General features: G+C 42.9%; 1 protein-coding gene across 1 annotated transcript; it reads left to right on the forward strand.

The window, feature by feature from the left end:
* The first annotated feature begins 15175 nt into the window (after positions 1-15175).
* Positions 15176-20803, forward strand: NUDT19 (nudix hydrolase 19). The gene is made up of 3 exons (XM_044986742.1): positions 15176-15990; positions 18395-18602; positions 19868-20803. The coding sequence occupies exons 1-3, from the start codon at positions 15211-15213 to the stop codon at positions 20104-20106; spliced, it is 1227 nt and encodes a 408-aa protein (XP_044842677.1). The 5' UTR covers positions 15176-15210; the 3' UTR covers positions 20107-20803.
* Positions 20804-25472: the final 4669 nt, after the last annotated feature.

The raw sequence follows: 25472 nt of genomic DNA on the forward strand, positions 1-25472 counted from the left end.
GCTACACCAGCAAGAGTGCTTCAGTCAGCCTAGCTACTATCATTTAGGGAGGTGGTATAACTGTGCTGACAGAAAAACTTCTGTTGGCACTCAGCATAAGGTACGACTACACTAGAGGTGTATGCCAGTATAGCTACACTGGTAAAGCTATACCAAAAAGCCTTTGTAGTGTAGGCAAAAGCTCTACTGTAATTATATGAAAATCACATGGAAGCCTTTGAGACAAATTAAGTGGTGATGAAATGGAGGTGTTAGTTATACATCTGGTTTGACTCACAAAAGTACTGTAACTTGCAATGATTTGGCATTCAGTGCATGTGCAAAAGTAATGTGACTTGCACACCAATGGAGTAGAAAAGGATGTAGCAGGAAAAAGCAAGACCTGGCATGTAAGATGAAGAGGATGGGTGGGTTAATGATCTGATGTTAAAAAAGAGAGAAAGCCAGTTGTACAGTCTTTCCTATACCCTCCTTTTTTTTTTTTTTTTTTTTTTGGTGCCAGGAACTGATCTAATATTCTTCATCAGTCTGATAGGCAATAATTGAACTTGGGAAAAACTGCTGACACAGATTCCACATTCCTGAGCCATGATCAGACTGAAGATCCCCAATCAATACTGTATTGTTGTGATGTTTCATTTGTTGTAATTGTACACTGCCCCCAAATGTATAATTTTCAATGTGCTGCACAGTTTTGTATTGAAAATGCATTACCACATTATAGAAGTTGGCTGGGGGCAGATGGACAGAGACAGCTGGATCTGTTGGCACCTTTGAAGGCCTAGGAGGCAGTTTGAGATTGTGATGTAGGCATGTTTCTGCTAAAATGATCAGTTATGAAATAGTTAACAAGGAAGCCTGGGTTATTTCCACCACTGATCTTGAAATCAGCAAGAAGCAGCTCATCCTTTACACAATGTGGAACTGGGACATGAGCAGTAAACACAACACAAATATTAGTAGAGACTCCATGACTTGGGGAGGTTCTCTGCAGCTAGGAATTTGGCAATATTTTCTGAACTAGCTCTGCCACACTGTGTCCCCTAAAAATAAGGCATATGTAATTAATCACTAGAGGGGTGGGTGCCATCTATTAAACAGGCCATGTGTTCTTCAGAGTTCTGCTATCCAGTAACAGATCTGGAATGACCCTATTTAGCTTACAAGATCTGACAACATCATAACCTAAGGCTGAAGATCTCTTCGTTAACTTATTAAACATAGTGGGCAACACAATGTATATACACAATCCTGATTAAATAGGTTGGGGCTAGAGCTGAGTGGAAAACTGTGATAATTTTCAAGATTTCAATTTTTTTTCCAGTTATGAATTAGGATGAAATGTCAAAAATTGCCAAAATTTTCATGAACCAAAATTTAAAAAAAAAAAAAAAGGTTCTGGTCAATTGAAACATTATGTTTCAATAATTTCAAAACATTGTTTCAACTTTCATTTATAATAAAAAATATTATAAATTAACTGAATTTATTAAATAAAATTGTTTCAAACAAAACCAGAATTTTTCATTTAAAAAATGCCAAATTGGAAAGTTGACAATTTTTAATTTCTAATTTTTTTTGCAATAAATACTTTGAAAGGAGAAATTAATTGAAAATGAACCTTTCCTGCAAAATGTTTTGGTTGCATGAGCTAGAATTTTCTGATGAAAAAAAGTTTCATCAAAAAATTCCTGATGATCTCCAGTTGTGGTGGCTATGTTTAGTAAGTTACAGAACATAACACTTCAGGCTCTGATCTTGCCAGGTGCACAAAGTAAAGAGGGATAAACTGAGTAGACTGGATAGCTATGGCCCATATCTGCAGCATATGAAACTGGTAATTCAGTAGCTACATTATAAAGGAGACAACTGAGCAGAGGAGTGTGCAGTTCCCTAATGAATGATCCAAAGGACTCAATGGGCAACAGGACAGAGCCAAGACAGAGCACAATTTATGTGTTAAAATCAAATGAAAATTTTAACCATCTCGTTTACCTGGCAGGCCTTACGTATGGAACCTTAACACTGGCCAGAAATGAGAAACTGGAATTACACAGGAAGGTGGTTTTTTTAAACTTAAAATGAAATCCTTCCACAAAACTATGACTACTTAACTTGTTATATTTATTGTAAATAAGTTTGGATGCTGAAAACAGACTAATCAATCTCACATTGTGCCTCTCATCCTGTAAGGATCTGTGGACTAGAACCCAGTACTACAGACCTGGGACCCAGATTCAGCTGACATGCCCACGGTGCCACTGAGAGGCCATCCAAAACAATACTCAGGGGAGCACTCTGGAGAGCAAGCACCACCGGGAGTACCACAAGTAATCCAGAGTGACAGTACCATATGGCCCTCTGATGGCCAAGCACTCTATTTGACCCTGGAGGGTGCACCAAAAAGTTGTGTGGGCAACCACACAGACTTTGGGCTTGCTGTGACTCCAGACTTCAACTCATCTCCTGATCAGAGATTCCAGTCTGATTCTGGCCTCTTGATATTAGCCTCGTACTACCTCTGATTTCCAGCCTGACCCTGACTCCTCCTTACTGAACCTGGCTCTAGCGATTCCTCCAACTCCTGCTACCATCCTTGACCACTAGGCAAGACTGTCTATGCCCCAAGTCCCTTACACATATCCTAATACAATGCTTGTATATCTGGGATGCAGACACTGCAGGAGAATGTTTAAATCCAAACAAAGTCTTTGGTAGCTCTTTTCTTTAACAAAACACCCTCAGTTTTGTAAAATCTTCTTTTTCACAAAGCCTAAAACTTGGGGCTATATTATGTGATGATGTCCCTTTAGTATGTTGTTAGTTCTCTTTTGGGAAACACTGAATGAGCCCCTGCTGACAGTTTGACCTGATGCAAGTTCTGTTTGGGTTATGTGAGGAGGGAGGGATTGATAAGAGACACCAAATTGGAAAAGGATTATTTTTTAATCAAGGAGTTAATGTGATGAAATTTGTAAAAGGAAAAATAGGTTAAATAACATGAAAAACTTTAAGACAGTGATATCTATGAGACTGGGATAATCTACCAGAAGTGCTGGAAGGTCTAGGGCTTGAAAAATTTAAAATTAAACTGCCAAAAGCAGTTGAGAATATTGTGTGATCTGGATATGGCCACTAGACAAATATTGTTACTTAATCTATAATGTCTGGTTCTATAAATTCCAGTTTATGCAATGTAAGTCATTCATGCCAGCACCTCAACTGTATAACTGCTGTGCATAGTTATTGAATTGGCATCACCGCTTATCAAACAAATTTAGATTTAACCATTTTTGTATAATTTATAAATGCAATGAATTATTGCTATAAATTTGTTTATTTTAGATTATTAATGAAATATTTGCATCTGATATGATTTTCTTGGATAAACTACATTAACAAGTGGTCACATTTTATAAAAGTTAGTTTGGTATAGTGAAGTGGCTGTCTACTTTCTAAATAAAGTAGTTAACAAAAAATGCCATATTTAAGACCAAATCCTGTTTGCCAGACTCACATAAGTAGTCCCATTGAAGCCATTGGGAGTGATTCTCAGCTAAGCCTGTGAGCCACTCAGTGCAGGATCTTGGGGTAAAGCAAAGGTGGCTTTATGCCTCTTCTATTCTGGGACCATCCAGAGCCAGCTTAACCCACGGGACAGGTTAGAGTAGCCTTGGGTATGCCCTCACTGGCTGGCTGTGACACCAAAGGATCATTGCAGCGGCTGGGAATAGCCATGTGCAGTAGCTAGACTCTCTTGTCTCTGCCCAGGACCCCTACATGCCACCTGTGCAGGGGACTGCAAGCAGGATTGTGCAGAGCTCCTGCTCCAGCTCTACAATACATAAGGACTTCCCCTATAAGTAGAGAATTTCTAAGGTCTGAATCTGTCAGGTTTATGGCCACTTTTCATCACTGGAGTCAGCATATAGGGCTGTATTACACTGATGAATTGGACCCAGTGTTTTTAATGGGATTACTTTTTTAAGAAACACTAACAAGATTTGGCCTTTAGATTTTTACTGAGATAAAAAGAGGTTACTGCTGGTAGAGCAGGTTAAAATCATAGTTTATAAGATGACAATATGATCTACACTGTTTTCCATTATCAGGATTTCCTCAGGAGATGTGTTATGAAATAATGACCACCTGTTCCAGAAATCAACATTGAATTTTTGCCAGAATAAGACAGCTGCCTATAAGAAATATGCTGGGATATTATATTGAAGATTTGGAAATGATGTTGTTCATTATCTATACATGAGTCCTCACTGCTTAAAAATGCTTTTACACTGGAATGATATAGCATAATTGAATCTGAATCTTTGATCAGCAGAATCTAGATCCTCTGCACATTAAGTCTAGGAAGACCTCACTTGTTTATTAATATTTCACCATTTAAAACCATCTCTTAAGCTGTAGCACATTTTCTAATAAGATTTACAGTCAACAGAAAAACAGATAACTTTAATAAGAGTACAAAAGGCAGAGAAATTTCATCTGAGCTCTGATTTTGGAAACAAAATGTCTTCCGGCAGTAATCAAAAACAGTGTCCTTTAAACTCCCACAGCCTAGGATGCTAATCATTATCATTGATGAGGGAGTACAAATAAAGAGGCCAGGGTAACCAGATGTCCTGGTTTTGCATGTGTGTGTTTGGGGGTGGGGAATGGCTTTGTGGCTTTGGCAGATTATACTGAAGCTGGTGTTTTGTCCCAGTTTTAGTATAATCAGCCAGCTGGCTGACCTTCTGTGCTCTACAGTCTGCCACCCTAGCACCAAGATGAACTTGTAGCCCAGCTGTGTCTGTTTCGCCCAATTGCAGCTTGCAACATCTCACCATTGAATTGTTGTTGTGCACTCTGATGCACAATGGAGTCCAAATTCCTGTTTTGTGCACACTGGCATGCTGTGGAATTTAGACTATTTCAGGTTTCAGAGTATACAACAATTCACTGAGGAAATACTACAACTCTAACACAGCACAGACATAGCTACAAGTTAACCTAACTTAGAAAGGGAGTAAACTGGGTGGTCAGCAGCACCAGGCACAGGAATTTGGACAACTGACAAAGAGGCTAAAAAAAAAAGAAGAAAGAAAAAGACATGTCCCACGGAGTCCTCGGGCAATGCTCTGGAACTGCTCCCCACAAAGCCAGTCAGGACTCCAGCCCCTCCTTTCTGGCCTTTGTCTCTTTCCTGGACCAGGAGATCACATGATCTCTTTGTTCTCCCACACCTTTAGCATCCCCTTGGGGGGGGGGGGGAAAGGGCCCAGGCCATTAGTTGCCAGGAGACAGAGTGTCGGCCAGAAACTGAGGCACCCACATAGTATTCAGAGGAAACATTAAGAACAGTCCCACTTTGTCACAACATGGATGGGAAGATTCACCCATCCTCTATCACAAGCATAAGTTGGCATCCCTCCCCACTTCTTACCCTTTACGACAATTTCCCCTCCCCAACCTGATCCCTTACAATTCCAGAAACCAAGTTGAGAAAGCCAAGTCACATTTCTTTTTAAAAAATGTGGTCACTTTAAAAGAGGTTAAAAGGTTTCCTAAAGTTAAATAATTGTTTAAAAGGGCTGCGTACAAGATTATGCCATCTTGAATGTATCAAGTCTATTTTTTCAAATATTAAGGTATAAAAACAAAAACTCCAATCAGAAAAGGCGTATATTTATGAAAAACTAGCTAAAAATCTGCAAAGCCTTCTCCTCTGTAATTTGCAGCAAATTCAAACAATGTAGAGTGCAGAATGGTGTATCAAGATTATGTCATCATTCAGATAAATGAAACCATGTTTTTCAACACTTTCACTGGCTTCTTATCTATCTCCGAATCAAATTAAAATTTGTCATCCTGGTTTTGTAACATATCCAGGGCTGCTGGAACAATTTTTATAGTTGGGGTGCTGAGTACGGTTGCCAACTTTCTAATTGCACAAAACCGAACACCCCTGCCCCACCCCCTGCCCCTTCCCCAAATCCCTGCCCCCGCTCACTCCATCCGCCCTCCCTCTGTTGCTTACTCTCACCCTCCCTCACTTTCACTGGTCCAGGGCAGGGGGTTGGGGTGTGGAAGGGGGGTGAGGGCTTCGGCTGGGAGTGCAGGCTCTGGAGTGGGGCCAGGAATGAGGGGTTTGGGATGCAGGAGAGGGGCCTGGGCTGGGTCAGAGGGTTGGGGTGTGGGGGGATAGGGGGTATGGGCTCTGGGCTGAGGGTGCAGGCTCCGGGTGGGTCCAGAAATGAGGGGTTCAGGGTGCAAAAGAAGGCTCTGGGTTGGGGCAGGTGGTTGAAGTGGAGCGGGGTGAGGGATCCGGCTGGGAGTGTGGGTTCTGGGGTGGGGCCAGGGAATTAGGGTTTGGGGTGCAGAAGGGGGCTCAGGGCTGGGGCAGGGGTGTGGGATGAGGTTTGGGGTCCCAGCGGTGCTTACCGCGGCTCCCAAGAAGCAGCTGCCAGGTCCCTGCATCCCTCAGCGCATGGCTGGCCAGCGAGGTTCCGTGCTCTGCCCTCGTGCCCGCAGGCGTCACCCCCACAGCTCCCATTGGTTGCAGTTCCCAACCAATGGGAGCTGCGGAGCTTCCTTGGCCTAGGGGCCGCAGGGAGCTGGCGGCTGCTTCTGGGAGCTGTGCAGAGATAGGGCAGGCAGCCTTCCTTAACCCCGGGCCCCGCTGTGCCACTGATTGGACTTTTAACGGCCTGGTTGGTGGGCTGACCGGAGCTGCCAGGGTCCCTTTTCGACTGAGTGTTCCGGTCAAAAACCGGACACCTGGAAACCCTTGTGCTGAGAGCTATTGAACCAAACTGTAAATCCTGTATATAATGGAAATCACTTCAAGCCAGGGGGTGCAGAGCACCCCTCATTCCAGAACACCCCTTGTTCTAGAACCTATCCATGAAATGGCCCCATCCTGTCTCCAGGACCTCATATTCACCTCTCCATTCTATTCCTCCATACTTGGCAATATCTCTACAAATTAATACAAAAGAACAAAAACATTTCCTCTTGTAGAGAATACAGTTCAGGGTCATACAGTAATAGCATTATGGATAGGTTCAGGTACTTGTTTAGCAGGACACAGTCAATTTAAAAATCACATTTGCCTGGCTTTTTTATTTTAATCTACTATTGTTAGGCCATGATGTCAGTTGTGTTACTACAACTAAAAGGCATCGGAAATTTTTTTTTCTATTTGTTCACCTGGTGCACTTGATACCACTCAGTGCAGGAACAAATATTTATCACTACATTTTCACTGTTTCCCCTGTTTGAGGGGTCTTTCACAAAGAAACTGGGGAGAGAAAAACATGTTTAAAAAGGAAAAAAAGTGATTTTAAGACCGCAATACTGGCTGCAGAATGGTGAGGTGGCATAGAATCTGAAACTACTTTTAATTTTTTTTTAATTTACTAGATTTCAAATTGATGTCCCTTTAACATTGAAAAAACAAAACAAAAAACATAATAGAAAAACTGGCCCATCAGGAAAGTATTCTAATTCCCCTGGGTCAGTGGTTGGCTTATATCCTCAAGAATGAGAGATTATATCCCTTATAAAATCTGTATAGTATAATATTACCATGGATGTTCTCACAAATAATAGAAAAATCTATTACAATTTTTTTAAAATCCAGCTAAGCTTTAGGCTTCAATGCTATAAGACATGTGGCTAGTGAGACAAAGGCAGCTGGAAGACAAAGCAAGTTAGCCAACTGTTTGCCAGCAGAAGGAGGCAAGGAGGTAGTTTTTTCTTCAACTTGTTGGTACTCCACAAGGAAGAACCTGCTTATGTGAGGAAAACAGCATGTCAACAACACCACTGCTAGCTCTTCCTCTGCCTGCACCAGTGGGGACCTGGCCAAACAGCCATCCTGACCCTGGATTCTTCTACCCAGAACCTGGTCTTGACCTGCTGGGAAGGTGGCCTGCATGACAAAGAAAGCCAGGCAGGGGGAAACAACTGGCATGAGAGCTGTTGGCTGGTGTAGTCCCTCAGGAAGTAGGTAAGAGAGCTGCAGAAGGAGGTGGCTCATCTGTGTAGCCTCTGGGAGCATGAGGACTTCATTGACAGGATGCACGAGACATCCAGGACAAAGAATACTAACCAACTAGAGAAGACTACAGCCGCACCAGAGGAAGGAGAACTGGCTGCTCTACAGGGAGGAGACTGGCTGCCACTTCAGGCAGTAGATGGTGCTCCACCACCATCCGGTCGCCCATTGTGACAGATTTTTGTTACCAATTTGCCTGAAGGCATCAGTTGATTAGGCTGATGCTTCAGGATCTTTGTAGGGAGGAGATGATGAAGCACATCAAGGGTCTAAGTTTTAAAGCTTTATTAATAAAATAATAAAATACAGCAGAGAGTGCTGGAACACTTCCATGTCACTCAGGGGAAGAAAGAACGTGTTAGAGCCCCAAGCCCTAACCCACTTTTATACTTACACATGCACTACCCAAGACTGGCCAGGCCTGGGTGTAATGTAAGAAGAAGAGTGGGAGGGGTGGACAGGAGTTCTTGCCCTAGGCCCAGGTCGTCCAGGGAATCTGCTGTAATTTCCAAATTACTCCAGCTCTCGGGAGGGTTTTTAAGTCCTGGTAATGGGGCGAGACTCACCCCTGCAGCACCTCCTGTCGGTCATCCTGGGAATTAGCTCTTTTTGACCCAGAGCACCCTCTGCAGGCTGGTGCCTCACTGCCACTGGCCCCCGTGTTCCTTCCAGATCTGTCACCCCTTATCCTCGGGCGCTGTCCCCTAGCAGTACACCCACTCTCTGGGTCTCCCCACCCAGGGGAACCCCCACCCACTATCCCCACAGCCAGTCACCATCTATCCCCCTTTCACTGGGGCTGACTGCAGTCTGTATAAGCCAATCATCACAGGCAAGGGGGGTTAGGACCGGCTGCCTCTGCCTAATCTGGGCTACACCCTTACATCCTAGAACCTTTCTGGCCTTTATCAAGGCCTTCAGCCTAGGGAGTTTCCAGGCTGGAGCTCCCCAGCTCCTCTAGCCTTTCCCCAGCCCTGCTGCATTCAGGTACCCTGTTCAGCTCCCATCAGCCAGGCCCTCCTTTCTCAGCAAGCTAGAGAGAGAGTCTTTAAGCTCTAGCCTAGCAGCCCCTTTATAGGGCCGGCTGTGGCCTGATTGGGGCATGGACCAGCTGTGGCTGCTTCCCTAATCAGCCCAGGCTCGCTGCTTTGCCCTGCCACAGACCTCTCCCAGGGCTGTTTTCAGCCCTTCAGAGCAGGAGCGGGTGACCACCCCACTACACCTGGGTTCCTTTGGGGGTGTTGTTGTCCAGGGCCCTTTGTGCCTGCTGCTTTTTGTACCAGTCCAAATCAACTTGCTGTGGCCTTCTTGGCTGCCCAAAACACACTGGCTTTGGAGAATTGGATTTCCCTTCTGTTGGCCTTCACCATCGCTGCCTCATTTGCTCTGTTTTCACTGCTGGTTTTGAAGCTCTGCTCCACTTAGTTCTTCTCTTCTCACAACTGGGCAGCTGTAAATTTCTCGTTTGTAAATTTCTCATTGAGCCCAGGACCTTGGGCCAGGGCCAGCGTCTTATCTTCACACAGCCTAGCTAAAGTGCCTAGTCTGCTTTTTTCTTTCCGCCCCACCCTTGGCCTCTCGTACCATAAAGAAATGTTTCATTCCCCACTTACACACCTTTGACCCTCCCCAAAATGCTTTGCAATGCTTGCAACAGCATTAGCCACATACAGTGCTGATCTGCCTTCCCTGGGGACTCCCTGAGGGAGGGAGCCAGTGGGGTGTGACACCATCCATTGAGGTCAACAACCAGAAATGCTGTACTGGCAACAGGAGAAGTGCAGACCCCAATATCTGAGAAGCAGGAGCCACCTGTCTCCAAGGGTTGGGGGGCCACAACCTGCAAGAGAAACAGATGTAGGGTACTGGCAGTTGGGGACTCCCTTCTGAGAAGGATGGAACTTCCATCTGCTGACCTGACCAGATATCTTGGGAGGTTTGCAGTGAGCCTGCATCCAAGATGTTACGGAAAGGTTGCTGAGGCTTATCCAACCCTCTGACCACTACCCCATACTGCTCATCCATGTAGGCACTAATGATACTGCCATCTGTGACCCTAAGCATATCAGTAGTGACTACAGATCTCTTAGAGATAGTGAAGTAGTTAGGGGCCTAGATGGTGTTTTTGTCCAGCCTTCCAGTTGAGGGTAAGACCCATTCAGGGACATATATATCCTGGAGATAAATGCATGACTGTGCAGATGATGTCAACAGGAGGTCTTTGGCTTCCTCAACCATGGGATGAAGGGGGACTGCTAGGAGGAGACAGAGTCCACCTAACAAAGAATGGGAAGAACAACTTCATACACTGACTCAATGACCTAGTGAGGAGGGCTTTAAACCAGGTTCAAAGGGGATAGGTGACAAAGGCCCACAGGTAGGTATAAAAGAGCCTGACAGATGACTAAATGTTTGGGGGTGGGGGAAATGGTAAATTACAATAAGGTATAGGAGCAACAAGTGAGAAATTAGTGGGGGAATCTTCTCAACTGCTTAGATATCTATGCACAAATGCAAGGAATATGGAGAATAAACAAGAAGAATTGGAAGTCTTAGTACACAAGCTAAATTATGACCTAACTGGACTCAGAGAGATTTGGTGCGATAAATTTCATGACTGGAATACTGGTATAGAAGAGTATAGCTTGTTCAGGAAGTCTGGGCAGGGAAAAAATTGAGGAGGTGTTGCATTGTACATAAAGAACATATACACTTATTCTGAGATCCAAGAGGAGGTGAGAAGATAACATGTGTGAAAAATAGGGGCAATGTCATGGTAGGGATCTATACTAGACCACCAAATCAGGAGGAGGCGGTAGAAGAGGAATTTTTAGAACAAATAAAACTATCCCAAACACAAGACCTGGTAGTAACGGGGGACTTTAACTATCCAGACATCTGCTGGAAAAGTCATACAGCAAAATAAAAAAATTCCAATAAATTATTGGAATGTGTTGAGGACAACTTCTTATTTCAGAGGGAGGAAGAACAAATCAGGGGGATACATGGAATAATTTTTTTCATTAATATGCCCAGTTATTTCTCCTGACTGAATACAGATTATTTAGTACCCAGTAACATTTCTGAGTAGTTTGACTATTACCCTCCAGTGTATGTTATTTTAATTTCATCTGCCATCAGACTGACCATTCACCTAGCTGTGTTAATTCCTTTTTGAATATTTGGCTAATCTATATAATTTTGTGTCATTTTTAAAAGTTGCTATCTCATTATTCACCCTTTTCCAGATCACTGATAATTATATTAACTATAATTTATAGTACTGATGTTTGGGGGCGCCTCTTGGTTAACTTTTTGCAATGTTGAAGATTGTTTATTCCTAGTATTTGTTTTATGGATTTTACTCACTTTTTAATTCATGACAGTATTTCACTCTCTGACTTCTTACTTTGCTTCATAACCTCTTGTGAGTGACTTTGTTAAAGGCTTTTGAAAAGTCTAAATAAGTCACATACAAAAATGCTAAAATAAAGTTATTTAGATTGCAAAGTCAAGCCTTTGAAAGAAATGCTAGAATTAAGATTGCATGCAATCTTAATTCTGCCCATTAGTGCATATGTATTATGATAGTCTTTCCATGACCATATATTATTTTTCCACAGAACCTGTGTCTCATCCAGTTGGAGGCAGTGTTCAGTGACTGAGTTACATTTTCAACACTCCCTTTTATCTTCATTGGTTAACATATAGCCTCACCTTATTTACTGCACACCATCCAAATCCTACAATGAATTAATTTCCTCATGGTGCTCATTACTGTAATACAGTATCTGAATGCCTCATAAACATTAAAGAATTTCTATTCACAACATCCATGGGAGCCAAGAGATTATTGTTATCCTCATTTTACAGATGGAGAAACTGAGACTAAAAGTGGTGTCTGAGATCAGACAGAAAGTCAGTGTCAAGATGAGAATTCCGGATCTCCTGAATTCCAATCTTGTGCTCATTCATCCAGATCTCATTGCCTTATTGCCTGTGGTACTAAGTAGCCCGAGCTCCCACTGATTGCAGTTATAGTTGTGAGTGCTCAGTAGCATTTCTGAAAGTTAGGCCCTACATATTTCAAGCACCTAGAAAAATTAATAATACATTTAGTGGCCACCTGTCAAAATTTGGTTTAAGTAACTTGTCTAGCATCATAAAGGAAATTTGTGGCAGAAGCAGGGAGAGAACTCAGTTCTTCTGTGTGTGTCATTAAACCAGCCTTAACCATAAACCCATCCTTTCTCTTCTTATTTTACCCTGCCTCATTCTTCACACACTTTCAACTTCTAGAGCAAATGTGGCAGGATTCCTGCAAAGAACAACAATATGCAACAATCCTGATTCATCCCCATAGCACACTGAAACAGTAGGTTAACAATGAATGATACAGATAGCATACCTTTTACAGATATGCATCTGACATGCCTCCGATGAAGTGGGTATTCACCCCCGAAAGCTCATGCTCCAATATGTCTGTTAGTCTATAAGGTGCAACAGTACTCTTTGCTACTTTTACAGATCCTGACTAACACGGCTATCCCTCTGATACTTTTACAGATAGCATACTTAAGGACAAACATACAGCAGGTTCTTTCTGAAAGGCAGCATGGCTATGTGGATGAGAGTCATACCAACAATCTGCTATATTAGACATCTATATTCTACTCCCAGCTTCTTTAATGCTCAGTGTGGCACTGGTCCACAGGCTGACTGAGGGGAACCAGACTTGACTCTCTCTCTTCCACTGCTACAAAGTTGCTCACAGCAGCTGGGTTTAATTTCTGCACCCCGGGGTTCCCAGTATGATGCAGCTATTGTAGCTGTAGTCTGGCCTTACAATGTTCAGGGTTTTTGGCATGCTGACAAAATGAAATTCTAAAAACATAAGACACAGTAAGGAAATAGTGATTTTCAACAGCTTAAAACTGCCAAATCTGAATAGAATTTCATGAGATGAACAAAAAACACCTCTCTGGTCCCTGGGCTTTTCCCTTGTCAAAGATCAAAACCATGTTGCAAACAATGGAGCTAGTAGAGCTTCTCAGAAAAAGGCATGTATCACCAAGGAAAAATGTTTGCTTCTCTAAATGTAGGCATCACTGTTAGTTCCTCCTATAATTATGTTACATAAAAAAATTGTGAAACGAATGTTAACGTTGTGAAGTCAAGCACTCAAAAGATAGGAAATGCCAGTAATTAACTGAATGAACCAGGGTTATAGAAAAATAGTCTGTGATCAAGTAATTAAAGATTACGCCATTATGCATATACACAAAGTGGCCAAATTAAAGTTTCAGGGGCAACCTTAATTCTGGCATTTCCTAATTTTTGAATGCTTGATTTTGGAAGCTTTACTGTCTTTTAACCTCATTTATAAAAATATAATTTCTTTGGGCTTGATGTACATTTTCTGTAGAGTATCTGATCCACTCAAATAATTTCTTATATTTAAACATTGTTTATCTTGACTTACTTCTTCCATAGGTCTACATGCTTTGTGGGTATCTAGTATGCTTCAGTGGCCTCCAAGCTGATGGTCTTAACTAGAGTCTTCTTTTTATTTTATTCCTCTGTCTCTCTCTTCTAGAGAGTTCAGTATCACAAAGCTAGCGAAGAGGATACTGGAGAGAATGCTTGGAGTGCACTTTCACTTCTGCTGCTTCATGTATTGGGAACTCTCCTAACACCCTGGCTCAGAGCCAGGGAGCCACTTCTCTTTAAATCTTTTCTTAAAGCCTTACTCTTGTTTTAGCTGAGGACTGACTCCTCTCAACATTTTGTGTTAACGTATTAAGGAAGTTTTTTTACAAATAAAATGTATTACATGGCCTGCAGCCATGTTACTTTGTGCTGTGCTCTTGTAAACAATAAACTCACAAGTTAGGCAGCGCTGGACTACTTCAGCAATTATGGAAAACCTACAAGGAACTCCAAGGTGCACCAGAAGGTAGCATTAATAATTTAGTACTCTCTGAAACAGTATTGAACCAATATTCTAGCATTGTAGATGTCATTCTTCAGATGAAATGTAAAACCTCGTCCTGATCACTTCTGCTTATTAAAGATCCCACAGTATTATTTTTTGTGTGTGCAAAAGTAGGAAACAGGGTATTAACAATGGCTACATTTCAAATTGTGTAATTACATCCCATCTCTCTAAATCCTCCCTGCAGTTCTATAAATATTTTTCACTTTCTGTTAACAGATGCAGTTTCATCCTTGAAATAGCTGTATTTCAATGGTAGACATGATTCCTGTGGATAGTTTATGTTTCACTGTGACATAGTGGAGAAAGTTTGTGTAACCTGACTTCCAGCTACTGGAGTTAGGGAGGTCAGGAGCAAATAATAATTAAGAAGAAATAGGGCCACCCAGAGCTCAAGGTCTTCACATCTACTTGTTATTGGGTTAGATTTTCTATTAAATCATTGGTTTTCGTACTGTAATCATGGTGGTTTAAAATCTCAAGAAATGCAGATTTTTTTTCATTTAATTGCACCAATTAATCATACAAGCTTCACTCACATTGACTCTCATGTCCCACTGTGCATTCCTAAACTTCTGCACACGGAGACTAGACTACTCGCCTGCCTAAATGTTTGCCCTATCAGGTTCCTTGTTGTCAGTTTCTGATATGCCTTTGTCACGCTGATGGGTTTTCTCTTTGGGGATTATATTCGTGTGTGTTGGAATTTAATTGTTTTTAACACAGGCATTGTTACTGATCTACTCACTGTCCATTAAGACAGGTTTCAGAGTGGTAGCCATGTTAGTCTGTATCAACTGTTTGAAATGGGCCACCCTGATTACCACCACAAAAGAGATTTTTCCTCCTGTTGATAATAGCCCACTTCCACTTTAATTGAACTGTCTAGTTAGAACTGACCACCCACTTGGTAAGGCAACTCCCATCTTTTCATGGAGAGAGATGGGGAGAGAGAGAGGAAGTATATATCTATATTTATCTGGCTACTGTATTTTCCACTCCATGCATCTAATAAAGTGGGTTTTAGCCCATGAAAGCTTATGCCCAAATAACTGTGTTAGTCTCTAAGGTGCCACAAGTGCTCCTCCTTGTTTTGGTCCATTAAGCAGCATGCTTAAGCCTCACAGGTGCAGTGGCTCCTCCCAGGGGGCTGGGGGCGATGGAGCCGGGATGGGTAGTAGACGAGGAGAGCGGCTCGGCCACCTTTCCTGTCCTTCATGCCGGTATGAACCCGCGACTGCGGCACTGGCGAGAGGCGGCTACGCTGCTGCTGGCGGCCGGGAGCGGGGCTCCGGCCCGGCCGGTGCGGTCCCCGCTAGGCCCCTTTGACTACGAGATGCTGCTGCTCCAGCGGAGCCCTCGGAGCGGCTTCCTGCCCAGCGCCCACGTCTTCCCGGGCGGCCTGCTGGAGGCAGCCGACTTCTCCGCTGACTGGCTGGGGCTGCTGCCCGCTTTACCCCGCTGCGGGCTGGGCTCCGTGCGGCCGCCGTCGCCGGGCGCTAACCGAGCTCCGGTCTTCGCCACCGACCGGGCTGGCCTTGGCTCGCCGCTGCCGGGGGACGTGGCCTTCCGCATCTGCGCCATCCGGGAGACCTTCGAAGAGGCGGGTATCCTGCTGCTGGTGTCGGGCCCGGGCCCCGCCCCCGCCTCTGATCCCGGCCCGGCCCGCTTGCTGCCTCAGCACCACCTGCCGCCGGGCCCGGAGCTCGCTGAGTGGCGGCGACGGGTGCAGCAGGACCCGGCCTGCTTCCTGCAGCTCTGCCGCTACCTGCGCTGCGTCCCCAACATTTGGGCGCTGCATGAGTGGGGCAATTGGCTGACTCCGGTGCCCAGGGCTGGCCGGGGAGACCGGCGCTACGACACCGCCTTCTACCTGTGCTGCCTTGAGGAGCGGCCTCCGCACACGTCGCAGGACAATCAGGAGGTGACAGGTTTTCAGGTAGGTTTCATCACCACAAACACCTTATATCTTTCCCTGTACTTCCCTTACATCCCATGGAAACTATAAGCAGGGCCCAGGAGGAGCCACGCCTATGCAACACTCATTTCCTTACCCCCCACGCCTTCATACCTCCAACTTAGTGCTGGTCAAGTAGGTGAGTATGTAAATATACTGCCTATAGCCATCCTTGTACATCTGGTAACCTGCACCCTTGTGCAGCACCATTTGGAGTTGAGGTGCCAGATTCCAGATGTCTATACACCTACTGACATTCTGAAACCTATTATATATTACATATTTTGTACAAGGTAGGAGGTGATTGGATTTTAGATGATTAACCCATATACACCCACGTGCCATGTGACTAGTGGGAGATGTTAGACTTCCAGAGGATAAATACATCAACCACAGAAGACCATCAAAAGGTGACCCGCTTCTAGATCACTGTATACTGGTGGCCCTGGTCACTTGTTGGGGATAGACAGCGTGTTCATGTTAGGTTTCTGTCCCTTTCTTCAGGGCTCTGTTTACTGTCTCCACAAAGAGAAACTTTTTTGCATGCTTTTCCAACACAGGTAACACTCTGATAGGAGTTCAGACGGGGGTCTTCTGCTCTCGGTAGCTACTGGGTAGGGCCCTTTCCAACCCCAGGGGGCTCAAGAACTGCCTGCCACCTCCTGCTCTGTTCACTGGATGGTTATTTAATCCTACCCTTTTATGGAACTGAGTTCTTTATATTGTCCAGCTGAGAGTATGGGCCTGTCATGGGGTGCTAATTAGCTGCTTCAGTTTCTTCCTAGAATCTGTCTCTGGGATTTTCTCTGGGGTGGGGGGTTGGCTGCTCCCTGAACTATTAAATGGGCAGATCCTCCTGTTACAATCACCCATCATACACCCACATTATGCAGTATTAGTGGGATGTGACCCTTGATAGTCTATATGCTTGGGGCTACTCTGGGGTGGTCTCAAGACAAAGATGGTTGTCTAATAACTGTGGTCCCTTGTACAAGGTCAGTACAATTTTTTGACACTACCAATGTTTCTTTGTGAGGTATTTGTCTCTGATAGAAACTACATACCGTGAAACACAATACAAAGTTTAAAACATCAGAGTACTTGTTTTGAACAAGTTAATATTTGATTATAAATATTTGTTTTTTACCAATATCATATCAGAAATTTATTGTGGATGTCAGTCACAAGAATATGGAATAAAAGGTGTGTCAGTAAACGCCCACACACCATAGTCTTGATACATGAAACCAACATTTAGATAATAATGTAAGAATTCCGTGCATATAGAAAATACAATTGACATGAAGTTAACACTCTATATCTGGTTTTTCTAATTTCTGAAAACTGCATGCTCTCCTTGGCTAAGAAGCAAGTGCTCCGAGGTAGATTTCCACTTAATTATGAAGGCATTTGTAGCAATTCTGTAGCTGAATTTGCTTTGAGTTTTGCATTATTCAGTGGAAGTCTTTATCATGTCCTGAAAGTAGAGTTAATATCCCCTTTTAAAAACAACATTGAAGTCCAAATTTGGCACACCTATGTGCAGTCCTCAAGTATCTTATGAATTTTAAAAAAAATCAACATTTTTGCAGAAGAAATATTTTAAAATTCTACCATTTTGAAACTGTGTTTGTGTGTGGATTTTTTTGGTGTGTGTATAACTCACCAGTACAGTTCAATTTCACATTTAAATTAGTTAAATCTCAAACTGCGGGCAACAAACTGAAAATTGTACCTCTTTTTGGAATCCAGAACACTAATAGGGTAAACTGTTTAGATAAGATGTTGTCCATCCCAAGGTTCACACAGGGCCTTCTTTGCCACTGCTAAGGGTTTCAGTGAGGTTTAAGCAATTGATAGAATTTCACCAAAAGAGCTCAAGAAGAAAATATCAGAGGGATAGCCGTGTTAGTCTGGATCTGTAAAAGCAGCACAGAATCCTGTGGCACCTTATAGACTAACAGACGTTTTGCAGCATGAGCTTTCGTGGGTGAATACCCACTTCTTCAGATGCAAGTGGTGGAAATTTCCAGGGGCAGGTTTATATATGCAAGCAAGAAGCAAGCTAGAGATAACGAGGTTAGTTCAATCAGGGAGGATGAGGCCCTGTTCTAGCAGTTGAGTGAAAACCAAGAGAGGAGAAACTGGTTCTGTAGTTGGCAAGCCATTCAGAGTCTTTGTTTAATCCTGAGCTGATGGTGTCAAATTTGCAGATGAACTGGAGCTCAGCAGTTTCTCTTTGAAGTCTGGTCCTGAAGTTTTTTTTGCTGCAGGACGGCCACCTTAAGATCTGCTATTGTGTGGCCAGGGAGGTTGAAGTGTTCTCCTACAGGTTTTTGTATATTGCCATTGAAAATATTATTTCATGTTTGTCTTCATTTTACAGTGGTCAACCCCTCCAGAAGCTATTGAACTCTTTAAGTCTCAAGAAATATGGTTTGCTCCACCTCAGTTCTATGAATTATGTAGGCTGTGCAACTTTTCTTCACTTCATGACCTGCATAGGTTTGGTTCTGACCGTGCTTTAGAAGGGTGTGAACGTTGGATGCCTGTTACTTTGGCAGCTTCGGATGGCTACATTCAGCTATTACCAGGTAAATTAACCAAGTGAAAGAGCTTTTATTACCATAAAAGAGCATTGGAAGGGATATAAACCTTTGAGCTTTGGGGCCAACTGACTACTAGGGATCCAGAAAAAAGTTTCCTTGAGAGTAGATTATCCCATAATTGCCTGTTGCAGGATTTCTTCCTCTGAAGTAGTTGATATTGGCCATTCTTAGGATACTGGACTAGACACACCACTGATCTGATCAGTATGGTAATTTCTATATTTAATCAGATTGTCAACAAGTGTTGACTCTTATACAGGGTATTGTGGGGGGCATTAATATTTTAATTTACGTCATACTTTTCATGCTGAATGATATGATTATTTTATTTGTTTTTAATTTTTGTCTGCAGGATGAGTTAGAGCCCCATCCTACTGGCCTTATTTGGGCAATGGATCTGATCCTGCACTCCTTGCTAAGCAAGAGTCCCAAACATTGCAGTACCCCGAGTGATTATTAGCTAGTCCATCTTTTTAATCTTTATTTCTTGCTGCTACCTGCCTATTTAAACAGTTTAGTTTTTACCTTCTTTCCTCTCCTGTTGCTTTTTTTTCCCTTTTCTTCAAAAGGGCATAAATTGTATCTTTACGTTGCTATTTTCTTCTTCTTAATATCTGTTTTTTTCTGGTCATCTTCTCTCTAATTTTCTTATTTATTACAGTTGGTCTTTCTTCTGCCGCCTAATTTCCTTTCTATATTTTCATCATATTACACTTGCTCTCCATAAAGGCTGGACAAGTCCTTCCACCAAGATCATTTTTTAAACAAAACTGTGTAATCTGATCTGCTTTCTGTTCTTAGTCTGCTGTAACTTCTTGTGTAAAGTGGGACAGTCACTTAATCTCTGCCTCATTTGTCCATCTATAATATCTAATTATTTATGTCAAGGATGCACTGATACCATATTCATTAGTGTACATGAGGTTCTTGGATATTTCTTTATTTGTATGTAATAAAAAAATACATTTTAGTATCTGGAAAAGCTGCCTTTGAACTTGAATATTCTATTAGATTCCAGATTTATTGCAACATGTGGAACCTGCAGTGTTGCATCCCTGGTGGCTATTATAGAATTTCATGGCCATCTTGAAATTTGGGAAAGATTGGAAGCAATTTTCTTTTAAATCTGATTGTACTCTGAACTCCATTCCCACATATTTTCAAATACTGATAATAAAGTAGCTTGTATCCTAAACATTGCTAGATCACTGAAAAATAAAATTATTGAATTAAAACTTAATATTTTTCAGGAGATGAGCTGTATCCGAAAGATCCAGATTATACAGGAGAAAAGAAACTTTTTTTGTCAACAGATAAGAAGGTTGAAGAGCTAATGAAAGAAGACAGTAAGCTTCACCGAGTTGTAATACACAACCTTAACAATCTTACTGTCCATGTTAATATCCAACCAAAATATAAACACATCAATCCAGTAAAGATGGACTCTAATATAGTGGGAAGTAATGCAGATTGCAATAGCAGACTATAATATGCCATCTCTTGTAAATTCAGTATGTATCAAATTTTATATATTTTTATTTTAGTGCAGTTAGTCCTTTGTGACAGTTGCTAAGTGGTTAGCCCTGGAGGCTGAAGTCTTCATTTGCCAAAGAACAGGTCAGGTACATCATGGGCATCAACAGTACAAGCTTCTTTATGTTGCCATGCCAGTGTATCTCAAACAAGATCAGGAGAGGCTACTTTGGGTAAGAGGAGGGTTCAGACTTCATATATATTTAATGCTTTGAAACTGAACATATGTGCCAGTTGTGATGTGGACACATGCTCACTGAGAACTTGGTGTAAACTACCAACTTAATTCATGTTGTTCACCAAAGAGCCATTATATGGTAATGATATTTGGCCATTGACAATTTATATAATAAAATTGGACTAGTCTGTAACCCAGGTCCCTTGAACAATTCAGTTCCCTTTTCTCATTGAGTACTGAAATATTCTTGTCATGCTCAGAATTTAGCTAGCTCTTCTATTCTGCTTCCAAAAGATATCTTTTAAATCACACTAATATGTTAATGTGTCTAGAAATGTAATTGAAGGAGTTTTTTCCATTGTATGACTGCATTTCCTACTCTCATCTTTGGGAATCTCAACATGTGTTCATTAAGTTAACTTATTTGCCAACATTATTTTGTTTTTAATTGTTTAATAAATGTTTATTTTCAGTAGTTTTATTTGTATTACTTAAGGTGTACTGAGGGTTAAGAGATTTATTCCCTTTAAAATTTAAGTTTATTTCCAAATTAAGAACTAACTATCAAAGGACTGGTTTGACAGCAGTCATTCCCTTTAATTAGTACCATATTTACTTTAAGTGAAAGATTTCAACAACTTAAAAGATGAAAATACTGTTTACTGTATAGTTCTGAGAATACAGAAATTAATGTTACTGTATGAACAACTGAAGAGGAAAATGTAGAGCCCTGAAAACATTACTGTCCTACCTCAAACATCCCACATTTGCTCCTTGACTATTATACTGGTGGTATCTTGCCTTGCTATCTTTGTCTCATGGTGTGGGAATACAGCTCACATAGCTCCCAAACTGTTGTTCATCTCTGCTACTTTTCTTTTACAAGTGGAGTTGTCAGAGCAAGACCTAGTGATATGAGATCTACATAAAGGTGCTCCATGTTGTACATAGAAGGGAGAAGAGAGGATAATTAGGGGCTAGACCCTAGGTAGTAGAGCTTGCCAGATAACAACAGTTCCATTTCATGAAAACTTTTGAGATTTCAAATTTTGGTTTTGTTCTGCATTGGAACAAAACCAAAACTATCTGAACACTTTCACAAAAAGAATTGTTGAAATATCCATTTTCAGATAAAAAAGCTCAGATTTTCAAATAGTAACTGACTGGGGAGTCCACCCTGGGTCTCTGAGACCTTACCATCAAACTTCATCAAATCAATAAATCTCTGTGAAACAGCATATATTGACAAAAAAGGTTGAAACCACCTCTTCTAGACAACAAGAAGAAGAAGGAAAAAGTGGCAATTGGGAGATATTTGTGGTTTAGTGTCTCATGTTATTTCAGCTCTTAACCACTGCAGTATTAGGAGAATGAGGGGTACAACATGCTTCTGTTCTGTTGTTTGTGTACGTGGTCACTTAAATGCCCCAGCTTGATCTTGTTTTTTAAACTTTCGTTTAGCCACTAAAAATGCCAAAAGTCTTTATAGCTAAATTTTCAGGCAGTGAACTAATAGTTGTTTGTTTTTTACTAGAGTTACATTGAAAATATATCTGAAAAATAATGCAAAAATGCTGAAATGGTTAATTTTTATTACTTAGTTGTGTTACATATAGAATACAAATAAACCTAAGTAAATAGCAGATGTCCATCTATCTAGCTGGTATTGCCAGGCAGTTTGTCATATAGGCATTGCAGTAAAAGTGACTTGTAAGGATAGGGTAAGGACTTTATGGACTAGTTTGCGGACTGAGATCTGTGCACATAGATTGGCATGAAAGAAGCAGACTGTCAGAGGGTGACACTGGCTCTTTAAGAGGAAGCAGGACCAGTGCACCTCTGTTGGGCTTAAAACAGGGCAGCTTGGGCCCTAGAGAGGGAGAGACCTTGTGGATGAGGGTTGTGTTAGAGCACAGACTGATTCAGTCAGGAAAAAGGCAGGTGAGAGCTGCCAGAGACCAGGGGGAAAATGGAAGGTCCTGGAAGGAAGCTGGGATTGATTCCTGGGAGAAGGCTGGAGAGCAGCAAGAGATTATTGCTTGCTGCCATCAAAGCTGGAGACTCGAAGCTGAGGGCTGGAAAACAGTGGAGGGGCTTATCTGCTGACACCTCCATATTGGAGCTCTGGACTCAGGGAAACACTAAGAGAGGCAGAAGGAGTGAGGGATAATCTCTTGCTGAGGATGGTCTCCCAGAAGAGAGGCTGTAGGAAGAGGTGTTCTACTGTAACTGGAAGGGCTGGGGTGGCTGTCCTGGCAGAGGGATAGAAGAGGACTGAGAAGGAGCCTAGGAGTGGTGGAAGATACTGGAATATGGTATGGGAAGGACTCTCAGCAGAGAGGCTGGTTGGGTGTGCCTGCTGGGAAGAGTGAGGTTTTAAGGACTATTCTCTGTATGTGGGGAAGTGAACTATGTTTAATACATAAGAATGGCTATACTGGGTCAGACCAAAGTTCCATCCAGCCCAGTATCCTGTCTACAGACAGTGGCCAATGCCAGGTGCCCCAGAGGGAGTGAACCTAACAGGTAATGATCAAGTGATCTTAAAAAAAAAAAAAAACTAATGCAACAAAATATTCATGGCCATACAATTGCAAACTAATTTCTTGCCTAAATTTATTTACAAACATTTCAAAACACCAAAAACTTTTCTCTAAGCATTTTTACAAAATTCAACCTTTATTCCCTCTGGCAACCATAGAGTTAAACTTTTAGTCTCGCTACGCCCTCAAGAGTTTTTCAGCCAGCTTTCCAAGCCTTATCTGTTGCCTGTCCGCTTGGGCCCGATCCTGTTTTCCCTTCCAAATACGCTGTCTATTATAATATAGACCACATCTAATATCAAGCAGTCTACAACGGCCAATAATCAGCACATGACACAAAATTAACAAAAAGTCTAAACAGACTAACAAAAACACTTTACATAAAAATTCTTAGGGTCACATAAATTCAAAGCCATTCTCCCAAATTACCTAAATTTATGCCTAAACAATCCACAATTCCCCTGGTGCTCAAAATCACTCCGAATGGCCATCAGCTGGCCATTCAAAAATTCAAACATACTAGCTCCCACGGCAATGCTTTCTCAGCCTCAATAAAATAAGGACATATCATTTACAATCCAATTAGGGTGGGCTATACATACTGAAGGATTTATCCAAAACACAGGGCGCAGCCTGTAGAATAAACCCCGAAATTCAATTAATACCACAGTTCCAAACATAAGTCCCACAAATTTCGTCCTGCCAGTGTGTAATTCTTTGTTTCTTCACCAGGGTCAGTTCTCAATGTCCTTTTAGTCAGGAATTTCTGGACTTTGGCAATATCAACAACATAAATGTTTTTTCTTCTTTTCCACCACCGTCGTGGTTCAGCTTCAATGGGGGAAATTTACCAGGGCATCATCCCGTAGTAATTTTGCTCCTTTCAAAAAGCAACAACAACAAAATTCCAATAACACATTCCGGTAGTGCCAGGCCGAGTTTTACAGCTATTCCAGCGGCCTGGGCACAGTCAAGCCCCCCCCTTTCTCTTGGCCATTCGCCAAGTCTTAGTTGCAAGCAATGTCCTTGGCTGGGCCAAAAAAAAAGGAATGAGCTTTCTTGCCTTGTTAACTCATGCTGTTCCTTTTCCTTCCCTGCTTGGCTTCTTTTAATCTGTGAATCCTGTGTCAGCTATTGCTGCTCATACCGAAGAAGCATAATGGTTTTCCCGGCACTGTCCCAGGCTCAGACCAGCCAGCGTGGGACGCCTTCTCCGGGCTCCTGCCAAAACAACTTACTTGCTTGTAGGTCCAAACGACCTCCAGGGCCACGGCACGAGCCTCTACCTGCGCCGTGCACTCCAACATCTTCCCGTCCAGGGCTCGCTTCCAGCGGAGCACCTCCTCGTCCTGTGCCCGAAGGCCGGTCGGGAGAAGCCTCCACAACTCCCCCTCTCCTCTTAATAAGTAAGATAGTGCAGCAGGGGAAATTCTTTCCCCCTGTCGGTTCATAATGTGCAATAAAGGCTTCTGTATTTTCTTCCTTGTTTTACTCCATACTTGACTCAGGGAGAAAGCTTCCTTATCGCCCTGAGTCACCGACTCCCAAAGCTCGGAGCCTAGCCGCTCCCAAACAGTTTTATCAAAGACTGTATTTGATTTAACGAAAAGTCCCATTCTGTGTTATCTTTTCTTCAGCTGATACAGCGGTACTCACGTTAGCTGCTCTGCCCTTCACCTCCGCGGCTTATAGCCGCTGCTTTCCTCCGCGGCTTATAGCCGCCTTCCCCTGGCTTCTGGCTTATAGCCACTCTCCTCCGGCTTATAGCCGCTTTTCTTCTTCCGCTGATGCAGCGGTTCCCATATTAGCCGCTCACCTCTGAGCTCAGATGCGCCTCTCCTTTGGACGCCCGGGGGCTGGCCCTTCTCCAGCACTCCCCGCCGCGGCTCTTCCGCCTGGAACAGGCCACCGAGACTAGGCCACCGACACTTTCAGCATTCGATACGAATCACGTCGGATAGGCACTCCCCGCCTCTGGGCTCAGGCTCCTGGCCGTTCGCCTCTGGGCTCAGGCTCCCGACACTATCATGATTCAATACGAATCACGTCGGGGTCACCATTTGTTGCGTCTCGGTGCCTCTCAAGCGGGCATGAACAAAGCTCTTCAGTCAGTTTGATTGGCAGCTAAGTCCTTTATTTCTCTCCAGCATATTTCATTTATACAATTAATGCAGGCAATCAAGCAATTGCTAATTGGTTAATAAGGTGCAGACAGGCACAGCTGTAACTTCATTGGCTATTTAACATCTTGGCCAACCCTCTAATTTATTATTCTGTTATTGCCTCCCAGCAGATAAGAACTAGCTTCATCCTTGAAACTTGCATGTCAGTTTCTCACACTCTTATGCAAAACAATCCGACAGTGATCTCTCTCCTGCCATCCATCTCCACCAGGGGCGGCTCCGGGCACCAGCGCAGCAAGCGCGTGCCTGGGGCGGCAAGCCGCAGGGGGCGATGTGCCGGTCGCAGTGAGGGTGGCAGTCAGGCAGCCTTTGGTGGTGGTTCTGTGGGAGTCCGCCGGTCCCGCGGCTTCAGCAGGAATTCGGCGGCGAGTACGCCGAAAGCACGGGCCCAGCAGATCACCCACAGAGCCGCTGCCAA

Source organism: Mauremys mutica, chromosome 14, assembly GCF_020497125.1.
Source record: "Mauremys mutica isolate MM-2020 ecotype Southern chromosome 14, ASM2049712v1, whole genome shotgun sequence".
Classification (NCBI taxonomy): domain Eukaryota; kingdom Metazoa; phylum Chordata; order Testudines; family Geoemydidae; genus Mauremys; species Mauremys mutica.